The sequence below is a fragment of the Caenorhabditis elegans genome, chromosome V (genome assembly GCF_000002985.6).
Source record: "Caenorhabditis elegans chromosome V".
NCBI classification, from domain to species: Eukaryota; Metazoa; Nematoda; class Chromadorea; order Rhabditida; family Rhabditidae; genus Caenorhabditis; species Caenorhabditis elegans.
Genome location: NC_003283.11, coordinates 7,886,340 through 7,911,000, shown reverse-complemented (window position 1 = coordinate 7,911,000; position 24,661 = coordinate 7,886,340). Strand labels below are relative to the sequence as shown.

The window sequence follows — 24,661 nt, the reverse complement described above, 5'->3', positions numbered from 1 at the left end:
AGTTGCATTACAGTTAGAGTCGTCAAGATCTTTAACAATTTGTAATGGGATTTCGATGAAATTGCAATAAATCTGCAACAGTTCTATTTCGGTTTTTCTGTTGTTTCGATTGCTCTGTCGATGTTCATAAATCACATATTCATTTGAAGCCCTCCTTATCTACAGGACATCGTCAAGGACCACTCTTACTTGACCAGTCCAGTGGCTCAAACTTTATATACTAATAAACATAATAAACACCCCCACAGCTTGTTGGTATTAGTTGTATTCCAACCCAATCTACGAACTCCTATTCCACTTTTTTCCACGTCACCGAACCACTCGATGATCTTAGGGTGTAGACATCAAATTTTTGAGTGTTTTCTTAAAAGAAATTGAAGAGATTTTTTTATTTAAACAAACTCAAAAGCATCTTGGATTTTTTGAGAGCTGGCTTTTATTTGGAAAAGATCTTTGTGCGCATCCTATGTGCATTCATTTGAAAAAAATCATTTTGTATATTTTGTAAGGCATTTAAAAAATTTAAATTATTAATTCTTCCATTGAGAAGTGAATATTTACAATAGTTACTGAAAAATTAGACATAAAAAAATTTATCAAAAACATTCATATTAGAATTCATGTTATTGGAAAGCTGAAATAGTTAGTTTTTCACAGAAGGCACTTGAAACTCAAAAATTTCAATTTTTTTTGAATCAAAAAGCTGAAAGTTGGCCGATTCTAAGTTAAATTGTTGATCTTTGTTAATGGTTTGCTTCCAATTAATAACAAGTTCAAACTTTCAAAATTTTTGTATATAAATGTCAGACGTATGTAGTCATACTTCTGACTTGGTAAATTGGCACTATTCAAGCTTGGCTTGATTTTCATAACAAAGTTTCGTCAGTATTATTCAGAGGTTGTCTGAAAGTTAATGAGATGTTGTTTTCTAATTTATATGTAGATCTTGGCATGACTGATATTTTAAGAATGAGAAGATTTGTTTTTATTTAAGAGCTTTAATTAAGAGATTTCCTTAACAAAATTTTTCGGCCAATCAAGGTCATAATTTTCAGATTTCAAAAATTAAGCCTCGGTCTGCTACTGAGCCCGAATCTGAGCATAAACTCAAGTTCAACTAAAATCAGTTTCAACACTAATTTGCGTAAATTGCACTTCTGAAATAATTCGCATCAAAATTTGTACAAATTATAAAATTCTGAACAAAAGAAAATAAAAAAGAGACATATGTTCTTTGAGAGATCATAAAGTTTTTTGTTTGATGTTCTGTTGCTCTATTTTTTTATCCAATTACCAATTCAACAGAATCCATCTAATTCAACGCTTTTTCTGTCCCAGTTTTTTTGTTATTTCGTTGTTCTCTTTGTTCAAACTTCTCGAAATTTACGAAAATGATTTCTTCCATTTCTTCGCTGAAACTCACGTTGATAATGAGAAAAGCACCCGAGTAAACACATTTCAATTTCTTGTGAAAGCCATGCAGGATATCGAAACAACTTGTGTGAAGCGCGGTGTGCTTCTCTGCTGAAAAGGCGGTTCTCTAAATTGTTTGTGTGGAGCCTGCTGGAGCAAGTCGGTGTCTGGAGCCACGACCGTTGTATCAACAATGTGTCTTTTGGACACCCCGCCAATTTAAGATGAGTTGGACCACGTGTGTTTGTGACCACAATGAAAACAGAGAGATCATGTTGGAGGGTGGAGCTGATGATGATGATGAGGAGGAGTAGATAAAACTAGGAAATAAAAATAAAACGTTTTTCGTCATGTATTCTATTTTGATTGTGTTTCTTTTTCTATTTAGAAAGAAGAAGCTAACAAAAATCAGTTGCCAAAAAGAAAAATATGAGCTATAGCCATATCCGCAGTTCATAGTGAAAATATGGTTTGAACCAAAATGGCAAAATCTGATTTGAGAAAGGTATAGGCTTAGACTTAGGTTAACTGTCAGAAAATTTTTAATTCTGTATTCAAACTGTCAACATTAATACTAATAAGAGACTAATAAGAGTGAAAACACCGAAAAAAAACATCGACATGGCAAATAGGCGTTTGATAGGTAAGTGGCACGCCTGCAGATTCGTCTCATATTTTGTATTCTGAATGTTTTTTTTTAAATTTATTTCATGAAAAAAAATATAGATAAAAACTAAACTAATGAAACGTTATGGCTTCTTTTTGGATCATTAATTTATTTTATAGAAAAGTTAAAAAGAAAACAAACACCAAAAATATTTTGAAAAAAACATTCAATGTTTTTCTTGTGCAATATTTTATTGACCATTCAAATTGATTAGTTTCAAAATATTTCTCCAACAATATTTTGATTAATGTTTTCAACATATTTTCAAAAAACTACCTGATGAGGACCATCGTGTTGACAAGAGATAGATCACGGGAGGGTGAGAAGATAAAAAGATGATGAAAAAGAAGATAAAGTTCGGAAATAAAATGTTTACTCGGTAGGCGGGTCCGTGTTTTCTTTGAACAAAATTGAGTCAAGTCATGCAAAAAGTTCACTCCTCTTCATCAAACACCAATAGGTTCGGATCTACGAGTTTCAAAAAATAGAGTGATATTTTTGGAATAATTTGATTAGTTTAAGGATTTATGATAATGAATTTCTTTAGTTATCATTTTTATATGTTGAATTAAATTTTTTTGTTTATCAGAGACTATTTCGTGTCCTAGAATAATTCCCATCACCAATCAAGAGTTTGGAATTTTCATCGAAGACATCTAATTAAATAATGTTTTCTATATGTCCCATTTATGAGTCTGGGCTTCTGTCACGAGCTATCTTTTTGTTGTCAGCTCACCGAAAGTGAAGCGCAGCAAAAATTCTTGTTATTTAATTATGTGCTCTCGAACAGTTCAACTCTTTTGATATAATTTTATCCAGTTCGCTTGAACTTTTTTTTTCCGTTGAAAGCGTGTAGGAAAAACTAAATTTTTTGCTGCCCGTATGATCATATTACCAGGCAATATAATATTGGAATACATCTAGAACCAATCCAAAAGTGTGTTTTTCGGAAGTTACCGGGCTAGACTGACCACTTGTAGGTGTCAAAATTATATTTTAAGTGGAATGAAATCATACTAGTGTCAAAAAGTATTTATATCACTTGTGACAAATTTCTGATTGAGTTTACTAAATCACAAGTTGGAGAAAATGATGTGAATTCGGTTGCCATAATTGTATTGCTATGAGAAGTTTACTCCTAATTTTAGAACATTTTTTTAAATCTTATTAACAAAACTTGAGCTTTTTGAGAAAAAGTTTCAAGTTGCCTGTACGATTTTTCAACTGATAACAACTAAAAACTAATTTGTCATTAGAAGATTTGCAGCTTTGTTCAGAACTGGATTTGAAATTTAAACTATTTATTTGGTCAGCTTTATTGTTGCAAAACCATACTATTTGACTTTTTGATAAACAATGCCCAAAATTTCATTTCACTGCAATAAAACTTCAAACACTAGCTCTAAAAATTTTAATTTATTTTTTGTTAAATTTGATTTAAAGCAATAAGGTCAACATGTGGCAATGTTGCGTTGCTCCTGGGCATTCTAAGTTTCAGCAAGCTATGCAACTTTGGCTTGGCGGATATTATCATAGTCTGCACTGATATAACCGATTACCAAAAATGTTCGATTGCTCGAAGCACTTCACATCTCACTATTCTATTGTCTTTCTCGATTTCCAACTACACATTATAGCTTTGTGAATTTCAAATATTTCTGAAATATAGTTCGAACATATGCACAAAAGACACTTTGTCTACCTCTTCATAACGATGAATGCCATTCAAAAAGTGTCCCTTTTTCCCTCCCAAGAGTAAACTCTTTCTTTTCTCAAAGGATCATAGATCATAAACATTTTCGAAACAACCTTTTCCACCAGATTCGCTTATCTCATTTTCCATTCAAACTTGAACCACCGGACCCATTTCCGATTTATGATCCATCACGTCTGCAACACATTTTTTGAGCCTTTCCTTTTGGCTTCCATTTTTCTCATTTTTTTCCAAAAACTTTAATAGTTTCTTGCCGCCATCTATGTGTTGCCCCTCCGTGTCCTTTGTTTCTTGATGTCGTTTCCCCACAATGTTTTGGCTTCGGACCTTTCATTTTGACATAAACATTCATTTCTCTTTGCCTTTTTTACTATTGCAGAATTCACAGATTTAATATATGGCCAAATGTGATGGCTTTGTAATATGAAACTTTGTATTTTTGTTGTTTCAACTGAACTTGAACTTAAAAGTCAACGGCTCACGCTTGAGACTATACCAAGCTCAAAGTTACACGCAAGGATTGATCGTTTTTTTATTTGCACATGATTTATCTTCCAAGTCTCTGAATAAGTAATGAAATATTTCAAAATACGGTCAAAGATTTACTAAATATGTTATTGATACTAGTCAAATTGCAACGCCCAAATGTCTGGAACTTCATCAGACCAGCGATGAAGCTCTGATATTTGAGACGAGTTTTGACACTTATGTGTGACACTTGTTTTCGAATGTACGCCCGTATGCGACCACGGAAATTGAATTGTCTGTAAGACGAGGAAGTGTGGGGATGATCGTCTAACACGTCTGGTAACTTCTTTTCTATTAATATCACAAATTTTAATTTTTTTTTCCATGCGCAGAGTAGATGATTAATTAGATTTATGAATATTTCAATTTTCATGATTTGTGAACGGTATTTGAATTTCCAATTACCGTATTTTCCCTATTGGATTTGCATTCCCTTCTGCTCTATTTTGTCAACTATCTCGGTTGTCTTTAACTTTACCAGAACTTTGTCAATTGGCAAATTATGTGAAAAATATTCTTATATATTTTGATCTTTGAAAATGATTTGGAAAAAGTTAACACAGCCGAGATATATATTTTCAAAGTAGAGCAGTGGGGGTGCAAGTCTAATAGGGAAAGTACGGTAAGTTTTTTTGCGTGGACGTTTTAAAGCATTTAGAAAAGTTTGGCGATCAAACAAATTTCATCGTCAAAAATAGATTCTAGTTTGATATATGTCGTGAATCTTTTTGCGTGACTTTGAATCCAAGCTAATCTAATTTCAAAATCAGCTCATTCCTATTCTATTTGTACCCTTTTCCCTTGTTTCCGTGTTCTTCAACGTTTTCGAGGTGTGAATCTTTCATTTTTAAATGTTAAAAAACTTTCTAAACATAAATATTAAAACAGTGACTGCTTGAAAAGTACAAACACTAATTAATTTTTGTTTTTGTTTGAAAATTCCTGTTGTTCATTATCGATTTCTTTGAAATTACAAAACAAAAAAAAACTTAATTCAATGTTTTGCATCTTTTGATTTTCTAAAAATTCCTGTTGCTCTTCGGCGCCTGCAACTCGCTGTTGTCTAATTTCCTGATACCACGAGACAAAAACTTGGCGTCTTCGAATCTTCGGTTTCAATCAAATCTCACATTTCTCAGAAGAACCAGTCCGAATCCTTTTGTTTCAAAAACGGACCAGAAATTGGTGGGCAATTAGAGCAAATGGTGTGAGTGCGCATGCATAATCGAATCCTTGTCGCTTTTCTAAATAGGAATTTTTGTGGCGATGTGTACCCGTCGAGCCCTCTTCTTATCTTCTCTATTCTCTGCATTTATTCTCACACAATTTCTGGATAAAAATTCGATTATTCGTTCATCGGCCCATTTTTTTGGGGAGGGTACGCCCTATAATTTTGCAAAAAGGTTTCGAGTTATGGAGGGCAAATTCGAGAGAAGCGGCTCTTCACCTATTCATGTGAAAATGCACGAAGAGTGTGACTTTTCACCAATTTTTTGAACTTTTTGATTTGTTTCCTTCGGTGTCGTCAAGGTTTTATAGATAACACGAAAAGTATTAGCAATAAGTTTTAAAGTTTGAACATTTCTCAAAATTGGATAGGACTTTTTTGTGTGTAATCTGATTGGCTTGACCTGGAGCATATTCTGTATTTATTGCCTTCAGAAAAAGTCTGAGCCTTCTACGCAGTCTTAAAATAGTTGCCTTAACGGCTATTTTTTGATGTAAATGATTAAAAATATCAGGCGGTTTTGGAGTTTTAGGTACACTGTGAAAGCAATAACATTTTTCGAATTTATCAAAATTATCAGTTGATAATTATGTGGGCGAGATGAGGTCAATAAGCTTATTAGTCTACCGAATGATAAGAATGTTCAGTATTTAATTGTTGCAGAGCACCCTTACGTTAGAGATTTTACAAGTTTCCAATTTTTTCCGAATACTACATATGCATCATATTGTCTGTGAACTTATGAACCTGAACCTTTTCTCTAGTCATAAACACTCTTTCTTTGTGCACATCCCAGTTTGATCAGAGTAATTCAATTGAGATTCCTGACGTGAAGGGGAATCTTTTTTGCTTGTTCCCATAGAACCCTTTTCTTAGAAAATACTTCAAAAGCTCAACTATAACAATATTTTTCTTTGGAAATTTTAGAAATTTTCATGAGAGAGTGGAACTTTGTGAAGTGTGAGAACTTTTCGCTTGATAAAGTAAAGAATTCCGAAAAAAATCTTGAACTCTTGTCAATATATAAATTTGTTTAAGCAAAGTTTTCCAGCTTGCTAGGCACAATTGGGAGGTAGGAATGGAAGTAGGATTTTTGTGAGAGCTTGAATTTTTGTTATTAGTTTTTGTATTTATTTTTTCGGTGTGCAAACAAAACATGTTCATAAAGTTACCGGAAATGCACCAATACGGCTCCGGATATAATGTTTTCCAAGAATTTTTAAATGACGTATTTAGATGTACTAGTCGTTAGATTTGGTTTCATGATCTTTTAGCGTACATCAGACGTGGTTTTTGTTGGAATTCAACAAGTTATATGTTAAATCGGTGCCACAGAGTTTCGCTGGGACAAAGCTGTTTCAGCAAGCCTATAACAATATGAAGCTTTCGAACTGATTTGGTCGGGCGTTGATATACTTAAATTATTTTAACCTTTTCCTGAAATAATTCTGCTAAGTGTCTGACATTATAAATGGACCCTTGTTTACTAGACTCGTAATTCTCGTCCCCATTTTCTGCAAAAATGCTTTAGGTAAACAAATATATGTTTTGTAGCTTGAAAATTCAAATATCAACTATCTCCATGATATTTTTCTGATCACGACGTTGCTGTCATAAGCATCAATGCATCAATGTTTTACGGTACACTGAATATGAATTTCAGTTAATTATCAAAAGCTAGAAGTCATTGAGCTTGATCATTGTAATGATCGGTATGGGATTTATTAGATGAAATTGCAGTAGACGTGAGCTCTGTATTTTTTAAATATTTGTGAAATCATTCCCATGTAAATATTTTTTTTTATTCTCTGTCTGTATTCATATCTACTTCCTTTTTTTATGTTCCTGAATTTTAGACACTTATAGATTGGTGAAATTTGTGAAAAAAAACAAAATTCTTCGGAATCTTGGCCCTCAAGTTTTCTATTCAAACACCATAAAACGGAACTTCGACGCATGTTTTTGTCGCCGTCCGATGCCACTTCCGAGAGCCTTGTCTTCACTTCCGTTTAAACGAATTTTTTGTCCCTTTCACATCTTATCTGGGTATCGTGTCGATGCCTCACTAAAAAGGGCACTTTTCGACACTTGGAAACTTTTGTTTGATTCTTTTAATTGAGAAGTAGGTGGCTTTATCATTCCGATAGGGTTTTGTTTGTACAAAAAAGTTTTAAGAAGTTCTGAAACGATATAATTTATTTTATTAATTTTTAACCACGTTACAACATTGTTAAAAAGCATAAAAATCATAAAAAGTTGTAATTAAATTTTCAATATTACTTTTGAACAAATTAAATTTTGGGTCGCATCTGACACCATTTTTTACCCAAAAAGCCATCGTTCCCATTGCTTTAACTTTTGATGTTTTCACTTTCACAATACATTAAAAATAGTAAGATTTATATTTTTATTTCGAAGAAAAGTTTCCCATTACTTGACTATTTTTAATTTCATTTTAAAATAGCCAAGAGTATTTCGGAAAATCTCTAATTAAACTCATGTTTTCCTTTTTCTGATTAGCCTTTTCAGAATTTATATCATGGCGGGAATTATATTCAAAATCAAAAACCCAAAATCTTCTTGGCTGCTAACAATAAATACACTTCTAGGCTACGATGGACATTGACCCGAGTAACTTTTCTGACAAGGTTAGGTTCATGTGATATTAGCTACAACTATAAGTAACCTCAAAAGATATGTAAACATCTTCATCATCTTTCATCTTTCTGGAACCACTATGCTTTCTAGAAAGCATCAAAAGAAAGAATCTTAAGAAAAGTAGAAAAGCAATAAGGTTTACTCGCTTTCGGACATGCATATCTCATATCTATTTCCGACATGAAAACAGGCAGGAGGTCCCGCTAAGTGCCCCATTTCATATGTTTTCAAACTTTTTCTTCTTTCTCTCCACATTTTTAACTTCCTCAATAATTCATAATTTTGTGCATCAATGACAAAAAAAGTACGAAAATTTTCACTTTCCACCAGCACTGCCATTTTTCCTTTTTTGCTCCATTAGAGGGTGTGCTCTTCTTCGTTGTTCCGTTGGTACCATAATAGCGTCAAGTTTATATAATTGGTGGGAAAGAAAAACAGCTGTTTTTAAGATAGAGAAAGAGCAGTAATAAGAGGTCTCTGGTTAGCCAATGGTCAGTAGCAATATTTACTTTTTTGTTTTCCAGACGATAGAATTTTTTTTGAAATTTCCAGTTGTGGTAAATTGAGAGATTTGCGGGCACTTTTCTTTTCTTTTTTTTTTTAGCAATTTTAGCGGTCTTAATACTACAAATCGACACGGTTTTTTGTCGAAGATTGTCAACTCCTGGAGAAAATTATAGAAGGACTACAATACACCGCAGAAAAATTGGCAAAGTTCGGCAGACAGTTGAGTCGACTTTCTGAGTGTCTCGGTTCTATTATGATTTCAAGATAGGACGTTTCATTGTGTAGTTCACCATTTTAATTTCTTCATAAATATTTTCACAAATGAATTAAAAACTCAAATTCAAACACTTTTCATCAGACTTTCTTTTTTCACTTGCTATTTTAATTCTTTTGAGTACCTTCGTTTGTGAAAGCTTCTAAAAATAACCTCCAAACAGTAATTTCTCAATTTTTTGTGTTTTTCCGGGTTTAAAATAAAAAGCGTACTGAGCTTAAGTTAATTTCGTTCGGAAACAAAACTGAAAATATTTACACAGGTCAACAGTTTTCCAAACAAAAACGTCATTTTAAATATTTTTCTCATTATATCCATATCTTCTCTTCCTTATTTGGTTTCTTCTCATGAATATCATTAATTGAACGCTTCCCCTTTTGCGGCTATAATTATAATTCGTATGGAAATTTAAAATTCAAAAATTTGATATTTCTGAGAAACTGAATAATACAACAAAACACAAGCGCGAAGAGTTTCATAGATCTAGGTTGAAATGAAGTACTCAAAAGATTAGCATTAGTACTGAAACTATTGACGTATGAAAATTATATGTTATCTCGATTATTTTGAGATTAGAAATGTCAGGAGTTGAGCGAAGCATCAAAAAATGATTCAGAGTATTCAAGATGTAATAGTTTTGTTAACATGTGTGATTTTCTCCGAAATTCCCGTACTCAGGATCTAGACAAAATAGCCGGAAGTTACGACAAACAAAGTTCGCCAGATATTTTCGACTAAAGATTGAATACCAACCTTTCAATTCCAAGCTTGGCTGGTTGCCCTCATATTGAATACCCATAAATTGTTATTCATCCATGTCAGAATTTTCAATGTCGTTACGGGATCTTCAGTCTAAGAACTACTTATTCTGAACTTGTATTTTTTTATTTAGAAAGTTCATTGGGGCAGGGTTTTCATATAATCATATCACTACCTAAAATCGTCTATTAAAAATATGTCGTGAAACTTTTTGCAATCTTCTAAAAATTGCTCTTTTGTGCTTGTGAGCATCTTAAAACCAAAGAACCAATCATTTCCAAAACTCATTTCACCGACGTTCACCCAAGATCATCTCTGCTTCTAAGTTCTAAAATGTTGGGTTATGACTAAGCTGATTTCTGAGAGCTCTCGCTTCTCCCCCTGAATAAACAACACCTAAGCTTCGTCTTCAGAATAAATATGCACCGACTTAGTTCATACTCATAACTCACACCGCCTGCTACTTCTTTCCTTTTCTTTAAAGTAGAAGATTAACAAAACAAACTCTTTTTTTTTGTTTTCCTTCCTCATATTCTTGTTCAAAGTTTACATATTTCGGAAAAGAGAAGGAACATTTGTCGGCTAAAAAAGTATTAAAAATCAAGAACCCTACATCGAACTCGAGTCACCACAATGCGATTATTGTGTTGATAATTAACTTTATAAATTGAATTTGATAAGACACATGATAAGGTGTGCCTGCCACTCGAAAAGTTCACCAACTTGTGTGCTTCTAGATCATTAGATTTACCTTGTTTATTTTGTTTTCTTTTCTGCGAGCCAAGATTTTGTTCAAACCATTTAAGAAAAATCTCGAAGCAGAATTTTTTGCAGCAAAGTCTATATTTTTTCCTGAAAATTTGGTGTTCTGGTTTCAAATCTAAAACAACTAAAAGTTTGGGAAACACTCTCAAACTAGTAAATCTAATATCTATTTATATCAAGTGTGTTTGTAGGCACGGCGTAAAAGATATAAGGCAGGCATATTTGTGTGTAAGTGGAAAGCTATACAAAGATTTGATTCTGAAAATTAAATCCCCAATCCATTAAATTTTGCAATAAAAAATCCCTGAAAACTTATCATCCCTAAAAATCTTTAGAGTGCAGTTCCTTGCTCCTTGAGCATCTTCTACCCTGTTCTCGAACCCCTTTCTTTTAATTTTCACGTGTTTCCTTTTCTTGCTCCGATTGCTCCACTTGCTCTGCGCAAAAACACACACGGAGAACTCAAATTCTTTAATTATGGTTCAGTGACCACCTAGGAACGCCCACTTCCAGACAGAACTTTTTGACGCTCCTTTCAGATATCTCGTTTCTTCTTCTTCTTCTTGTTCGTTTTTAATATCTCTGAAATTTGACACTGTTTTGTTCTAAAATGTGAAATTTCAGAAATGTCTGCGAATTTCTCGCATCTATGCCTAACCGATGAGCAGCAGAGAATGTCGGGTACCAATTTGGAATACAATTTACAAAGGTATTCGTTTTATTTACTGGTACATTTTTCTAAATAATTATTAATGTTCCAGGTACTTCTACCCAGCGTTAGCAATATTCGGAATTCTAGGAAACGTACTCAACCTGACAGTTCTGCTAAATCGAAGCATGAGGAGTCGAGCCAATTCGTTTCTAGCAGTTTTGGCATTTGCTGACATTATTTTTCTATTTCTCCTGTTTCCAAATATTCTCGCGAACTACTCATTTTTCACATTTAATTGGTATTTTCGGTGGTTCTACTTGCACTCAAAGGTAAGCCGAATGCCCTGAAAGGACTCGGGTTTCTAGTGAAGAAGAATGTTGGGGAGAGTTTACAGAATCCAGGTTAAACTTTTTTTATTTGATTATGTCAGAATATCAACTGGGAAAAGGCTCTTTCTTTATTAATTTGCAGGAGAGTATTTATGACTGCCTGCTAGAAATTAATTTGAAAAAATACAAGTGTGCCATCGTGTAGAAACAAAGCAGATGTTACTTCTTGTGTCGATGTGAAAGTATATAATCACAATAATGCATCCAAATCTATCATAAGAAAAGGGACCTGTTTTCTGTCTGATTCAGTTTTCAAGTTCGCGCGTTAATGATAACGGTATCCACTCAGCACCGGGCAAATTAATTTTCAAATAATTATTTATTTTAATCAGACATGCAATTATTTATGTTAAGCACCCACATTTGATCTACGAAATAACAATTATTTATTTCCTTTTTAGGTTCACCTGATCTCTCTAGCAAACTGGTGTTCGTCTGTGGCGCATTGGTGCGTAATAGCAGTGTGTGGTGATCGGCTTCTTGGAATTCAGAACCCACTTTATGCGCGAGCGACTTGGAGATGGTAAGTAATCTACGTGCCAATGTTTTGGGTGTACTAATAGAAAATATTTCAGGTGGAAACTCCCACTTGTTACCACAATCATCGTCTTCACATGTGGTCTTCTCACATGCTACCAGCATTTCGAATATTTCTGCTTAGTCAGATCTTACTGCCGCGAGACTCAACTCTATTCGAGGTGCCTTCCTGTGAATGCAGAGTAAGTGTCAGAAATGAGTCACGAATTTTTGCATTTCTCTTCATGAAAACCCAACTCAAAATGGAAATAAACAAAAATTAGGAAATAGAATTGACTGGCTGCTCGAGTCTTGGGTGCCTGGCGCCGGGTGTCAAAAACATGTGAGAAATGAGAAGGAGGAACTGCAACCTATTTTGACTTTAAAATCGGAGATGACTAACCTTTAAATTATTGAGCATTAGGGAGAATCTGGTTAATGATTAAGTTACCAGATTAGTGATTAAAATGTTAAAGAAAAAATCGTCTAGAAAGGTTTTGTCTTAATGTGCTCACTACCTGAAAATCGTAAAAATTTGCCAATCCAAGGTTTCTACCAGTTCGGGGAATAAGTTGTTATGCATAAATTGCTCACTTGATCTTTTTTCTTGTATTATACTCTAAGATACAATATGTCACACGTACTTTTTTCATAAATTTGAGTATTTGACCCGGTCACCCGAGCCCATTTCCAAGTATCCACGAGTTCGTTCCTCAAAAATTCATATAAAACGCAAAGGTGAGTGTGTGGTTGTACTTTTATTTGTATGAAGAATAACATTCAATTTTAAGGTTCCACCCTATTTCATCTATACGAAAATATGTAATTCCCGGAAACCTGAAAAGTTCAACTATTTTCGTTTTTGGGAAAATATAATGTTGTTGATACATAAATTTGAATTTTGCGTAACGTTTCTGAGGGGATTTAGAATAAATTAAAAAGTTGAGCAATACTTCACCAAACTATCTGATGTTTGAAATTTATTGACCCTATCTCCTCTACTGTGAAAATTTAAAGATCCACAAGTGTAACAAAAATAATTTTCACATTCTGTGAAGTTGAATTTCAAACAAACACCTACATCGGATTCAAAGTATCTTATGGTTACTCTGCTGTAGGCAGGCGAGTGATTTTGTGTTTGCGAGGCAGCCTCACCAAGACATATTAGACACAACTATTTCAAATTAGCACCACAAACTTCCAATTTTCAGAAAATGGTTTGGCCACCGCCCTAACCCGTTCTCCCAGCGATACCAGAGTTTTATTGCAATTTGCAAGTTGGCTCATATCTTCCTTATGATTATTCTCCCCATTATTCTTTTATTATTCCTTAACTTGACACTTCTTTGGGCGTTGAGAAAACGTCAGAAGCATTTGTCAATTGGAAAGGATTTTAATGCGGATAGGTAATTTTTTTCATTACTTTGTTGAGATTACTTGAAAATCAATAAACAATTTTCAGACGACAAAACGACGTTCACATGCAAAAAACTGAGCACAGAGTCACGTTAACCGTAACGTTTATTGTGACAATGTTCACATTAACTAATGGGCCATCAGCTCTCGTGCATCTAGTAATGTATGCAACTCATGAGGAGCTCTATGATTTGACTATGATTTCCAGGTTGGTGGAAGATTTAATTTTTCAGCTAATTTTATTCGAACGTTTATTGAATTCCAATTTGAATTTCACTCTAGGAGAAGCAAACAATTGAAACTTTAAATTGTCTGGTTTCTTCTTTTTTTCAAAGCAGAATAGAATGTTTTTTAAAATTAACTCATATTCTCTTCCAGTACTCTTGTAATTTGTGGAAAGGCTTCTAACTTCATCCTCTTTTGCCTCGGCTCCAAACACTTCAGACTCCGGCTGCTCAAGCTGACTCGAAAGAAGATAAACCGAAAAATAGGTAAGTCGCTATTATTTCCATTTCTTGTATTTTCTTTCGCTTCTACCGAAAACCATCTCTTAGTGCTCCATAATTCGTATCTCTACAAACCGACGGGAACATCATTCTCAAGACTAGGATAACCAATAATGGGTCCATATCACACTTGAACATATCAGTAGGTTTATGTGTGACATTCATACTCACCTGGATTGTTTGAGTTTTTGAATCACCTCCTTCTAACACACTGACACTCACATTCCCCCGATAGTTATTCCTTTGTTTTTAGTGCATTGATTTTTTGTTTGTTTTCTAAAATATTTTTCAACTTTTGCATTTTTATACCGCCCGCGTTCAGGCCGAGTTATTGCTCTCCACGAGAATCTTGCAACACTATTCACCATAATTCGTCACTGGCGAGAGTCTGGATCATCTCGTAACGGTTCGCATACATTTTGCACAATTTTTTGTTCATACACGAGCACAAGAAGGGCCGCCACCAAAAATTGTCACGCTTTGCAGTTTTTGCACATTTGATTTCCAAATCTCTTTCCCTCAAATCTGTTTTACTTCACCTGCTACCATCTGTGTGATTTGTCATTTCACCTAACTTGGTTAACCTATTTTTAACTACACCTACTGATTTAAGCTTATGGGGTTTGCAAAATGTTCCATTGGGTTAAAAAAAAGCCTACGTTACATTTACTAAAACTTTCCTGTGTCTGGTGTGACTACAAGTTAGTACAACATCAATAGGGTCTGCATGGTTAATTTTCAATTGGCTCGTAGGGATTCCAGACTATTTGAGGTTGAAAGATTAGTAGAGGAAATACGTGTTTTCTTAAATAATAAAATTGTCAGAAATCAAAAATATCTTTTTAGATCTTATAACTCACATGAAAAACGTTCAAAAAAATATAATTAAACTCCAACTAGATTCTGGAACATTTTGCAAAATACCATAAAGTCGCTGTAATCCATACGCTGAACCCATGCTTGCAAGCAGTATCCATCATGATTCAGAAGTGCAAGAGCGCTCTAATGTTAATCAGTTTGAATTTTTTGTTTGGAATTTTTAAAGCCGATATTGTTTTCTCAACCCCTAAAACAAAGGCAATTTTCAAGTTTTGAACTTTTTCAAAATATTTGTATTAGAGCGATCTTGCAGCACTCACAAATCCCCAATCTGCAACAATGCAAATTTAAAATTATTCAAATTTTCAGATTCTATCACTGGTTCACTTGTTCATACGACAAAACTTAGCACGGCTTCATCCAGACGTACTTCAATGCCAATTCAAGAGAAAAAACGATCATCATCGTGTGCTCCACTGGTAGCCAAGAACAGGGCTCTAAGCACTGTCGAAACAATTTATCAACCACTTTTGAATGGGAATCGAAAAGGAGATTTTTGATTTTATTGGTTTTTAAAATTTATATTCTTGTTTTTGAATTATTGTTTTTTTTTAATTCAATTTTCTGATTCTCGACTAACACGGGTAAATTGAAACAATGATGATCTCAAAAAACTTGGATATTGTTTATTATTACTTGATTCAATAAAATGATCAATATTTTTGATATATGGGATACCTGTTATAAATTGAGAGAGCACTCATATTTACAGAAGATAAAGCAGTGGAGGGGATGGGGGAAGGGGGACGAACTTATGAAAAGTGAATCACATTTTGACATGTTTTTTGAAATTATTCGACCCTTTAGGAGTTAGAGGACACAAGTAGAGGATGATAGGCGGTGTGGGGAAGCTGATGAACATTTTGGAACAAAAAACTAGAGATTAGTACAATCTACGAAATGGTCTTTGTCAAAGAGACGGCAGAATCGCTCCAATTTTGGACGCATTTTTTCGTTGATCATGCTCATTGCGGACATTCTGAAAAAAAAAACATTGAATTAAAATTTTGATTGAAAACTGACTACTTTCCTGCCTATTTCGCCTCGCTTACTGCCGTACCTACTGCCAAAAATGTGCATCAGAATAGGTTATATTCCAACATTTAACGCAATTGCGTAGAAGTACCAAACTTTAGAGATTGCCATCTTGCGGCGATCGTACGTTCATTAGAATTCACAATCTTCAAGACTATGCTATTCTTTCAAAAAAAGGTTAAATTTCTTAACTGCCATAGAAGCGATATATCCACTTTTAAAGATATTTTTGTTGATATAAATCCGCAGTTAACAGACTCAACGTGTCATATTTCATGTGAAAATTTAACCAAATTGATGTTTTGGCTTACTATTAATCTCGTTTCAAACTTTTGTAGAATGTTACATACCTGACAACGAAATTATTGCATCCGTCCCGAGTAACTTGCCATCTCCAATCCACATCAATTTTTAGTGGTGAAAATGCTTCGAGTTGGGTTTTCCTACTGTCGTAGCCAGTAAGACCTAGTCGTAGAAATTTTGTTTTCTAGAATTAAAAATATTATTAAAAGCTGAATGCATTGAATTACCTGCAGTTGACCCGGAATCTGCACATAGGTGAACGCATTTCTCCAAACTGGCATCTCGGTCCAGTTTTGGGCTCGAGTAGCGTAATCCACATTGGTTCCTCCATCGCAAACTCCATGTTCGGTACATGTTGATAAGTGCCATCTGATTGCAACTTTATCCCAATGTTTACATCTTAATACTTCGTTTCCTTTCCAAGAATATGTTCTGCTTCCAATTAGTTCCCAGTCATTGATCTGAAAAATTTCAATATTTTTGCTAGATTTTGAAAATTTCAAGTTAGCCGGGTCTTTCCCGGTTTGAGAGTAATTTTTAATCATATGAAACTATCAAATTAATTCCATGTCACATGACAACTCTAAATGTTTTCCCCTCATTTTTTGCCATCCATCCCGCATCCTGCTTCCTCGCACCGAAAGCACGATTGGCATGATGTAATGGCATCTCGGTTTCCTGCGTCTCTTCAGGTAACCTCACTATTTCACTCATTGAGAAGTTAGAAGATATTGTGTAATACAACTGAAGAGAACTGCTCTTCTTTCGTTTTCCAACATCCTCCTGCCTATCTCACGCATTTATTCGTTGTGGCGAGTCAAAACGTTTTGTTGATTATTTTTGTTTGTCAGTGATTTTGACTTTAGCTGACTGTTTTTTTAAATTTTAACGTGAAACTGTAGTTTTTCGAAATTTTTCCCACTGTTCAGATGTCCGAATACCTTGGATGGCATAACCGTAAGCCGGCCGCTGGAAGTAGAGGAAATTCAAGTTTTGATCGAGATATTGTGCCCGGTGGGGCTCACACAAAGAGCTACGAGAGCTATGTCAAGAATATTTTTCATCCAACGAATCGTCTCAGAGCAAAAGTAATGTTTTGGAACAGTTTTTATTTTTCTATAGTTCGATGTACTTTCAATTAAAATTATGAAGGCCCCTTGTACGTTTCTGCTTTTAAATTGGAATAAGTGGCATTTCAACAAAAAAACGCCCGTTAATTTCTTGGCTCTGCGACTCATTAAAGATTTATTCAAATAACTATTGTGATTTGTGGAACCCAGAAAAATCCGCAGAAAATCACCACCATAATCCTCAGTTGTTTTTTTTTAATTTAAAAATTGGACGTTTTGTGCGCAAACTTTTATAAAAGCCCAACATGGCCAAATATTAAAAAAAAATTAAAAAAATTTTCTGTCAAACTTTTCGAACGATTAGGTTTGCGAACGATTTCTTGCAATGCTGTAAGTTCAAAAACCTACATAAAACATAATCAAAACATGAAACTAGCAATTTTGGTTGACTTCGAAAACTATTATAGGAGAACAGTGAGCAATCGTGAGTTGCTTTTATTTTAAAATAAATTCTAAGCACTCAATTTTGTTTCCATGGTTAACAATATTTCTATTTTAGGATAAGGATCAACTGGTGCGAGACCACGGATTGTCAGCCACTAGCATGTTGAGAGCTGAACGTGAGTTCGGAAGAAGTGCTCTTGACGACAAGTACGATAGAGAGCACTTCTTCGAGAAAATGCCTCTCGAGAGTCTCTACGCCGAGTTGGGGCTCAAAAATCCAGCGGTAACTTTTTTAAACTTGAAATTTAAATAAGTGTATTTTTCAGGCTTCGAACTACCGTAGTTTCCAAGTATATGAGCCAAAATCATCGTCAGAATATTTTGCGGCAAGTTACGAGGCTGAACGTGAAAGACGAAAGAAGGATTTGGAACGGGAATTGGCTTCATATGATAAGGAAGATTACGAGGACTTTACCGGAGAGCCAAAGAAAAACTTGTATTCGAGCATTTCAAGCTATAGACCAGTAAGTTTAAAAGACTTTTAAAATTTTTTGAATTTCAAAATTTCAGCCACTGAGCAGCTACAAGTCTCGCGAAGATGAGGAATATGAAAAAAACAATAGAAAAACGCTTATTGATTATAAGGATTTTGACAGGTAGGCAATTTTTAGCAATTGAATAAAGTTTGATTTGTGCCAATTTTAATACAAGATTGGATTTTTTTTTCAAAAAAAATGCTGAACAGCTATTCAAAATATCCCATTCTTTCTCACTTCGACCTTACAAAAAAGGAAGGAAAAAAAACTAGTCTATATTTTCAGTTAAAAAAATTTCCGTTAAACCAAAATTCTTCCAGCTCCCCACTCTCCCCATACCTCTACCAATCCCACCCTTACGTTCGCAGTCAAGACTCAAGAATCATCGGATCCAACTTTGTGCAGCTAACTTCCCGCCCGAAAGACAAATTTATCTCAAAAATTGAGGAGACCTTGGCTATGGTCCGTGATATGCCAAGATATTAATAAAATTTTCTTATGAATTCTTTTTTTTTCAAATTAAAAAAAAAAAGTGTTTTCTTACTCCGATTCTGAAAATTCTATGTACTTCCGGTGTTGTATGATTTGAGGAAATATATGAATGAATAAACATTGAATATAGTCTTTAAATTTTGAAACTTTTTAATATGGGAAAAAGTGATTTTTGAATTAAAAACACTTAAATTTTAAAAAATATATATAGTTGGGATACACAAGTGTTAAAGCTTTTATTTATCTCGACCTATTCATAGCAGCTAAGAGAATTGCTGATATTGAGGAATTGTTTTTTTTTTATTTTGGAAATTATCAAAATGTTCTAGTTTTTCTATCACGAGTTTTCTATCCATTTTAATTATTGGAAAAATTCAGGTTTACTGGATATGTTTTTTTCAGAATTTGTAGTACAGCAACAATATTTTCCAAACTAAAAAAAATTCTTCTAACAATTCCACAGTTTTTAGATAGGCTGGCCAAGCTCAATTTATTGTTCCGATCGCAGAGCACAAGACGGTCCACGAAGTTTGATTTTTTTTTGCTTATTGCAGAAGTATTTTTTTATGTACATTTTTTTTGAAATAACAACTCACTTCTAGATGATTTTGCCACGTGGCGGTTGGTAAAAGAAGTATTATGACTGCAACGACGTTCAAAGAATTTCGAAGCTGGCTCCGCATCATGGCATAGCGAGACGGCTATAAGTGTATGTTTTTGCTGTAAAAATAATTTATAAATTCTGTTGGAATGCCCTCCATTGGTAGGAGTGCTGCTGCTAATGCGAATCAACAAGATGAAGATATTCAATAGAGAATGGCACGCAAACTGACAAGCGATGAAGGTAATAAGTCATTGCGGCGGCACATGCATACTTTTTTTGACATGCATCCATTTTTCATGCCCCCACTTGTTGAAAGGGGCAAAAAATGGAGAATGAGGGGAAGACAAGTAGAAGGGGAAGAGGACAAAAAAGAACCTACAGGAGAAACAGAAAATTTATGAATGAGTGAGGAAGACGCTGACAAACATTTGAAAACTGAGGATGGTGACCATTCAAGTGGTTGAGACGATAATTGGTGCAGTTTTTCAAGAACTGTATTGTGAAATCAAAGTGGTATTTTGAAAATTTCTCAATTATTGTAATTATCAAACTTTGAAAGCACACATAATTTGTTTTGAATTTTATTTTTTAATCTATTTCTGAAATTTTCTGAAATTTTGAACTACCGTTCTCTTCTCGCGGCGCTATCAGAAAAATGGCTAATTATCTTTTACTATGATATCTTTTACTTTTTTATCTTTTACTCATCCATTTTTTTCGAAATTATCTTTTACTCATTTACTCATTTTTTTTCAAATTTATTTTTTTTATCTTTTACTCATTTACTCATTTTTTCCATTTTTTGCTAAAAATCAGTTTTTCGGGTAAAAAAGTTGTCAGGAAGCCGATTTGGAACCTAAATTTGGCCAAATTTCTTTAGTTAATGATAAGGTTATCGTTATCTATTAGATAAAGTACTCCGACCACCTATCCGGTCTTCACTAGTCATATATCTCGATATGTATATTCAGGAAAAATTATTGAGAAAACTGATGGAGTCCTTTCTAAAATGCCTTTAATTGATGGAATTAACAGTTTTTATCGCTCATCTACTCAAGTTTTCCAATTTTAATTTTTTATCTTTTACTCATCATTTTGAAAAAAAATTATCTTTTACTCATTTACTCATTTTTTTGAAATTTTACCAAAAAAAGAGTTTTTCGTGTAAAGAAATATTTTCAAGCCGATTTGGTTGATCAAACTGCTCAGTTAACGTTGGTTAGTGATGTTCTATAGATAAACTGTTGGAAAAAATTTTCCAACTGAAAAGTTGCCATTATATCATTAAAGATCCAGACAAGCGAGTTCAAGTGACTATGTGGAGTCTACCCACTCAAAAAAATTTTTTTCAAAAACACCTCGAGTCTTGTATTTTCGTGGAGATAATATGCTCAGTAATTTTTATAAATTATTTTTTTCATCAAAAGCCCTGTTTTCGAGCTTAAAACGTCTTTTTTTGCGGTTTTATTCCTTTCAAAAATCGAAATTAAAAATTGTTCAGAGTACGGTACACCTCGGTGTTTGCGTATATTTGCGTATCGTGCATTTTATTTGACGACATTTTTATTTTTGAAAGGTATAAAACCGCAAAAAAAGACGTTTTAAGCTCGAAAACAGGGCTTTTGATGAAAAAAATAATTTATAAAAATTACTGAGCATATTATCTCCACGAAAAGACAAGACTCGAGGTGTTTTTGAGAAAAAATTTTTAGGCCTACGATGATTTTTTCGCAAAAGGCTTTTTCGATGAATCACAGAAATTCCCAAACTGTTATCTAGTGAAGTTTAGAAAAATATACTCGGATATAATAGTTTTAAAAACATTTTAGGCCGCCGGGAGGGTTTCACTGAAGAATACAGGCACATTCTAAGACTACAAAATCAAATAAGCTACATTCCCGTTATGGATAAGATCAATTTGGACAAGTTAGCTATGGATAAGAATAGTTGCACAACATTCCAGAATAGAATACTTTCGTGTTATCATGAAGAGTTGTCAATTTGAGTTACCAAATTCAAGATGGAACAGATTTCATATATAGCTTTGAAACGAGGGCGCCTCTCACCTGTTTGGTGAAGTGGTAAAGCGCGGGCTCTTCAGTAGAAACAATCCTGGTTCGAATCCGGATCCATTCAGAATTTTTTTTGAACTTCTTCAAATGATCTGATATAAGTTTGTGTTCTCTTGTGTTCTCAAAATTCTACGTTGGGTAACTGAATCGGCAAAAATTTGGTTAAAATTCCAGTTAAAGTGTAGTAAATTTTTTTCAGAACAGTTAATTTCATCTATTATATGCATTTCAGGAAGAACTCCATCAATTTTCTCAAAATTTTGATTTTTGAAAAAAAAATTTTTTGAGTGGGTAGACTCCACATAGTCACTTGAACTCGCTTGTCTGGATCTTTGATGATATAATGGCAACTTTTCAGTTGGAAAATTTTTTCCAACAGTTTATCTATAGAACATCAGTAACCAACGTTAACTGAGCAGTTTGATCAACCAAATCGGCTTGAAAATATTTCTTTACACGAAAAACTCTTTTTTTGGTAAAATTTCAAAAAAATGAGTAAATGAGTAAAAGATAATTTTTTTTCAAAATTATGAGTAAAAGATAAAAAATTAAAATTGGAAAATTTGAGTAGATGAGCGATAAAAACTGTTAATTCCATCAATTAAAGACATTTTAGAAAGGACTCCATCAGTTTTCTCAATAATTTTTCCTGAATATACATACATATCGAGATATATGACTAGTGAAGACCGGATGGGTGGTCGGAGTACTTTATCTAATAGATAACGATAACCTTATCATTAACTAAAGAAATTTGGCCAAATTTAGGTCCCAAATCGGCATCCTGACAACTTTTTTACCCGAAAAACTGATTTTTAGCAAAAAATGGAAAAAATGAGTAAATGAGTAAAAGATAATTTTTTTCAAAATGGATGAGTAAAAGATAAAAAAAATAAATTTGAAAAAAAAATGAGTAAATGAGTAAAAGATAATTTCGAAAAAAATGGATGAGTAAAAGATAAAAAAGTAAAAGATATCATTGTAAAAGATAATTAGCCCAGAAAAATGAGCGCGGTCAAACCGGCTCCACTCCCTTGAGTGGGTCAGGTCCTATCTGATTTGACGTCACAACTTAAAAATTAATTAGCGCCACTAAAATGGATTATTATTTCAAACAAAGTTACCTTTTGATTCTTTTGAGATTATATTCTTATCCTACGAATTTGAAGCCGGAAAGGCAAAATTAAATTATTTTTTGAAAGAAATACACAGACTGTTAAAAAGTGGAAAAAGCGTGTCACTCGGGAAGAAATCAATCGATGTTGTTTGCACAATAGGTAACACCGGGCGCGCAGACAACGCTTCCCAGGACTTTTTGCGCTTTTAACAGTTTCGGTCGGCCGCTTCTATCAATAGAGGGAATAGTGAGAAAAGTGAAAACGTATCGGGTGAGGAAAAGGCTTGAAATGATAAAGAATTTGTGAGTCAAGATGCACATAGAAAACAGTACTATCAATATTCTATCAAAAACAATGCTGTCAGGTTGCCTAGTGAAAGATTTTTGCACTCTTGCAAGTTTATTACATTTTTTAAAACATTTTCCCGATTGGCTATTTAAATAATTGTCCAGAAACAATTCAATTTTTATTCTAGATTAATTATCTGGATCGAATAGTCTTCAATAGTTCCATAAAACTAGAACTTTCTTAACTACAAAATAAAGTTAAAAACATGAGTATTATTACAGAAAAATTCTAAAATGTTTCCAAATAATTTGAGTTGAAATATTAATTAAGTGACAGTATAGATATGTGTGGGAAATAAATGAATTTTAAAAACAAATTTGATTTCCAGATGTTGGTTTTTGGTCAAATTTGCATAAGAACAAAATTCTGTTTTAAAAAGTTTCAGTCAAAATAATTAAAGATCAGCAACAATGTATATCAAACCTTTAGCGAAAGATCACCTTTTCCTTTTAAAATGACAGTTTGGTATTCAAAAAATTCAACTTCTAAACATTTTTCGAAAGTTTTTCAAAAGGTGCAAAATACCAGTAATAGAAAATCTCACTTCGAAAATAAAAAAATAACTCTCAAAAAAAAGTCCTGTGCGAAATTGAGTTAGTGGCGAAAGTAAGCAGCTGATCAGATGTGCGTAATCAGATTAACTTAGAGATCTGAGGATTTTCGAAAAAGGAAATGAATCGGAAGTTTGAGGTGGCACGCCTTTTACGAGAAATTCATTAGGATTCCACATAAATTATCCGAAAGTGTTCACCGTTCGAAAGTGAAACTCTCTAAACCGTAAAATGAGAGGATTATCTCGACCCAATTAACATTTGATACACGTATATCATTAGTTGGTGGTGGTGGTGGTAGAAGATGAAGGAGGGAGGGCGGAATTAGATTCAGATTAATTTTGCCGCCGAGTAATTTATTGCCTACATGTCAGATTTATTATGTGTGAGGTTTTGACAAGGAGGGAATATATGAATGCAAGAATGAAATGAGACATCTAATGGCCTAGCAGACAAATGGGATTGATTGATTAGCTGAATGGTTTCACGCCAATCTTGACGATTGCGACAGCCAATAAAAAAGTGGAAATTAAATAAAAAAATGATAACTGACCTGATACGGGTGGGAAGTTAATGAAGAAGTGAAGAACAGAGTGAATGGATTTGCAAAGACTATCTCATGTTTGAACAAAAATCTTTATCATTCATTTCTCAAAGCAGGCATTTTTGTTGATTTCAAAATTAATTAATTAACAGGCAAAACAATTTTCAGTTCAGAAATTTATTTAAAACCTTCAAGAAAGGCCGAAATGTGAGTTACCAAAGTGGAGTGACTATGTAGATGTAAAATTAGTGATGAGGGTCTATCTCAAATTTTCAGCGTGGGTAGAAAATAAAATTTGCATGCCGATGGTTATCTTTGACGTTTTTCACGGCTCGTTCGAATACTTTTCCGGAATGACTTCAATAATTGTTTGGAATTAATAAACAAATAACTGTAATTTTTCCATTTGTTGAAAAAAATAATTATTTCAACTATTGTCTAATTTTAATATTGAAATATACATTAGAAAATTCGCTAGAACTAGGTGTCGTCAAAAAACAAAAAAATAATTTTGCGATTAGTTTTTCAAATTTTGTCCATTAACTAGACTTGATGACTTATTATTGAAATTTTAAAAATTGCCCTAATAATTTTCCCAAATCCTAATTTAAATTGGAAATTTATCTTCTAATAATTTGCAGCGAACCCGAAAAATGCTTACAGATGGAATAGA

General features: G+C 33.6%; 3 protein-coding genes and 2 non-coding genes across 5 annotated transcripts; 4 read left to right on the top strand and 1 right to left on the bottom strand.

The window, feature by feature from the left end:
* The first annotated feature begins 6,950 nt into the window (after positions 1–6,950).
* On the top strand, positions 6,951–6,971 carry 21ur-13344. Its single transcript, NR_069039.1, has one exon.
* Positions 6,972–11,139: 4,168 nt separating this feature from the next.
* On the top strand, positions 11,140–15,490 carry F40A3.7 (G-protein coupled receptors family 1 profile domain-containing protein; the record flags this gene model as incomplete). The annotated part of the gene is made up of 8 exons (NM_072633.4): positions 11,140–11,222; positions 11,275–11,494; positions 11,956–12,077; positions 12,130–12,273; positions 13,282–13,476; positions 13,533–13,694; positions 13,865–13,977; positions 15,181–15,490. 8 exons carry the CDS (start codon positions 11,140–11,142, stop codon positions 15,369–15,371), a joined length of 1,230 nt encoding a protein of 409 aa, NP_505034.1. The 3' UTR covers positions 15,372–15,490.
* F40A3.1 (Conserved secreted protein) lies at positions 15,483–19,471 on the bottom strand. Its single transcript, NM_072632.7, has 4 exons — positions 19,348–19,471; positions 16,437–16,670; positions 16,257–16,393; positions 15,483–15,850 (listed from the first exon to the last, which is right to left on the bottom strand). Exons 1-4 carry the CDS (start codon positions 19,432–19,434, stop codon positions 15,748–15,750), a joined length of 561 nt encoding a protein of 186 aa, NP_505033.2. The 5' UTR covers positions 19,435–19,471; the 3' UTR covers positions 15,483–15,747.
* Positions 17,139–18,883, top strand: F40A3.6 (uncharacterized protein; the record flags this gene model as incomplete). Its single annotated transcript, NM_072631.4, has 5 exons — positions 17,139–17,297; positions 17,839–18,006; positions 18,050–18,247; positions 18,294–18,379; positions 18,580–18,883. 5 exons carry the CDS (start codon positions 17,139–17,141, stop codon positions 18,743–18,745), a joined length of 777 nt encoding a protein of 258 aa, NP_505032.1. The 3' UTR covers positions 18,746–18,883.
* 21ur-15049 lies at positions 19,249–19,269 on the top strand. The gene has a single exon (NR_069038.1).
* Positions 19,472–24,661: the final 5,190 nt, after the last annotated feature.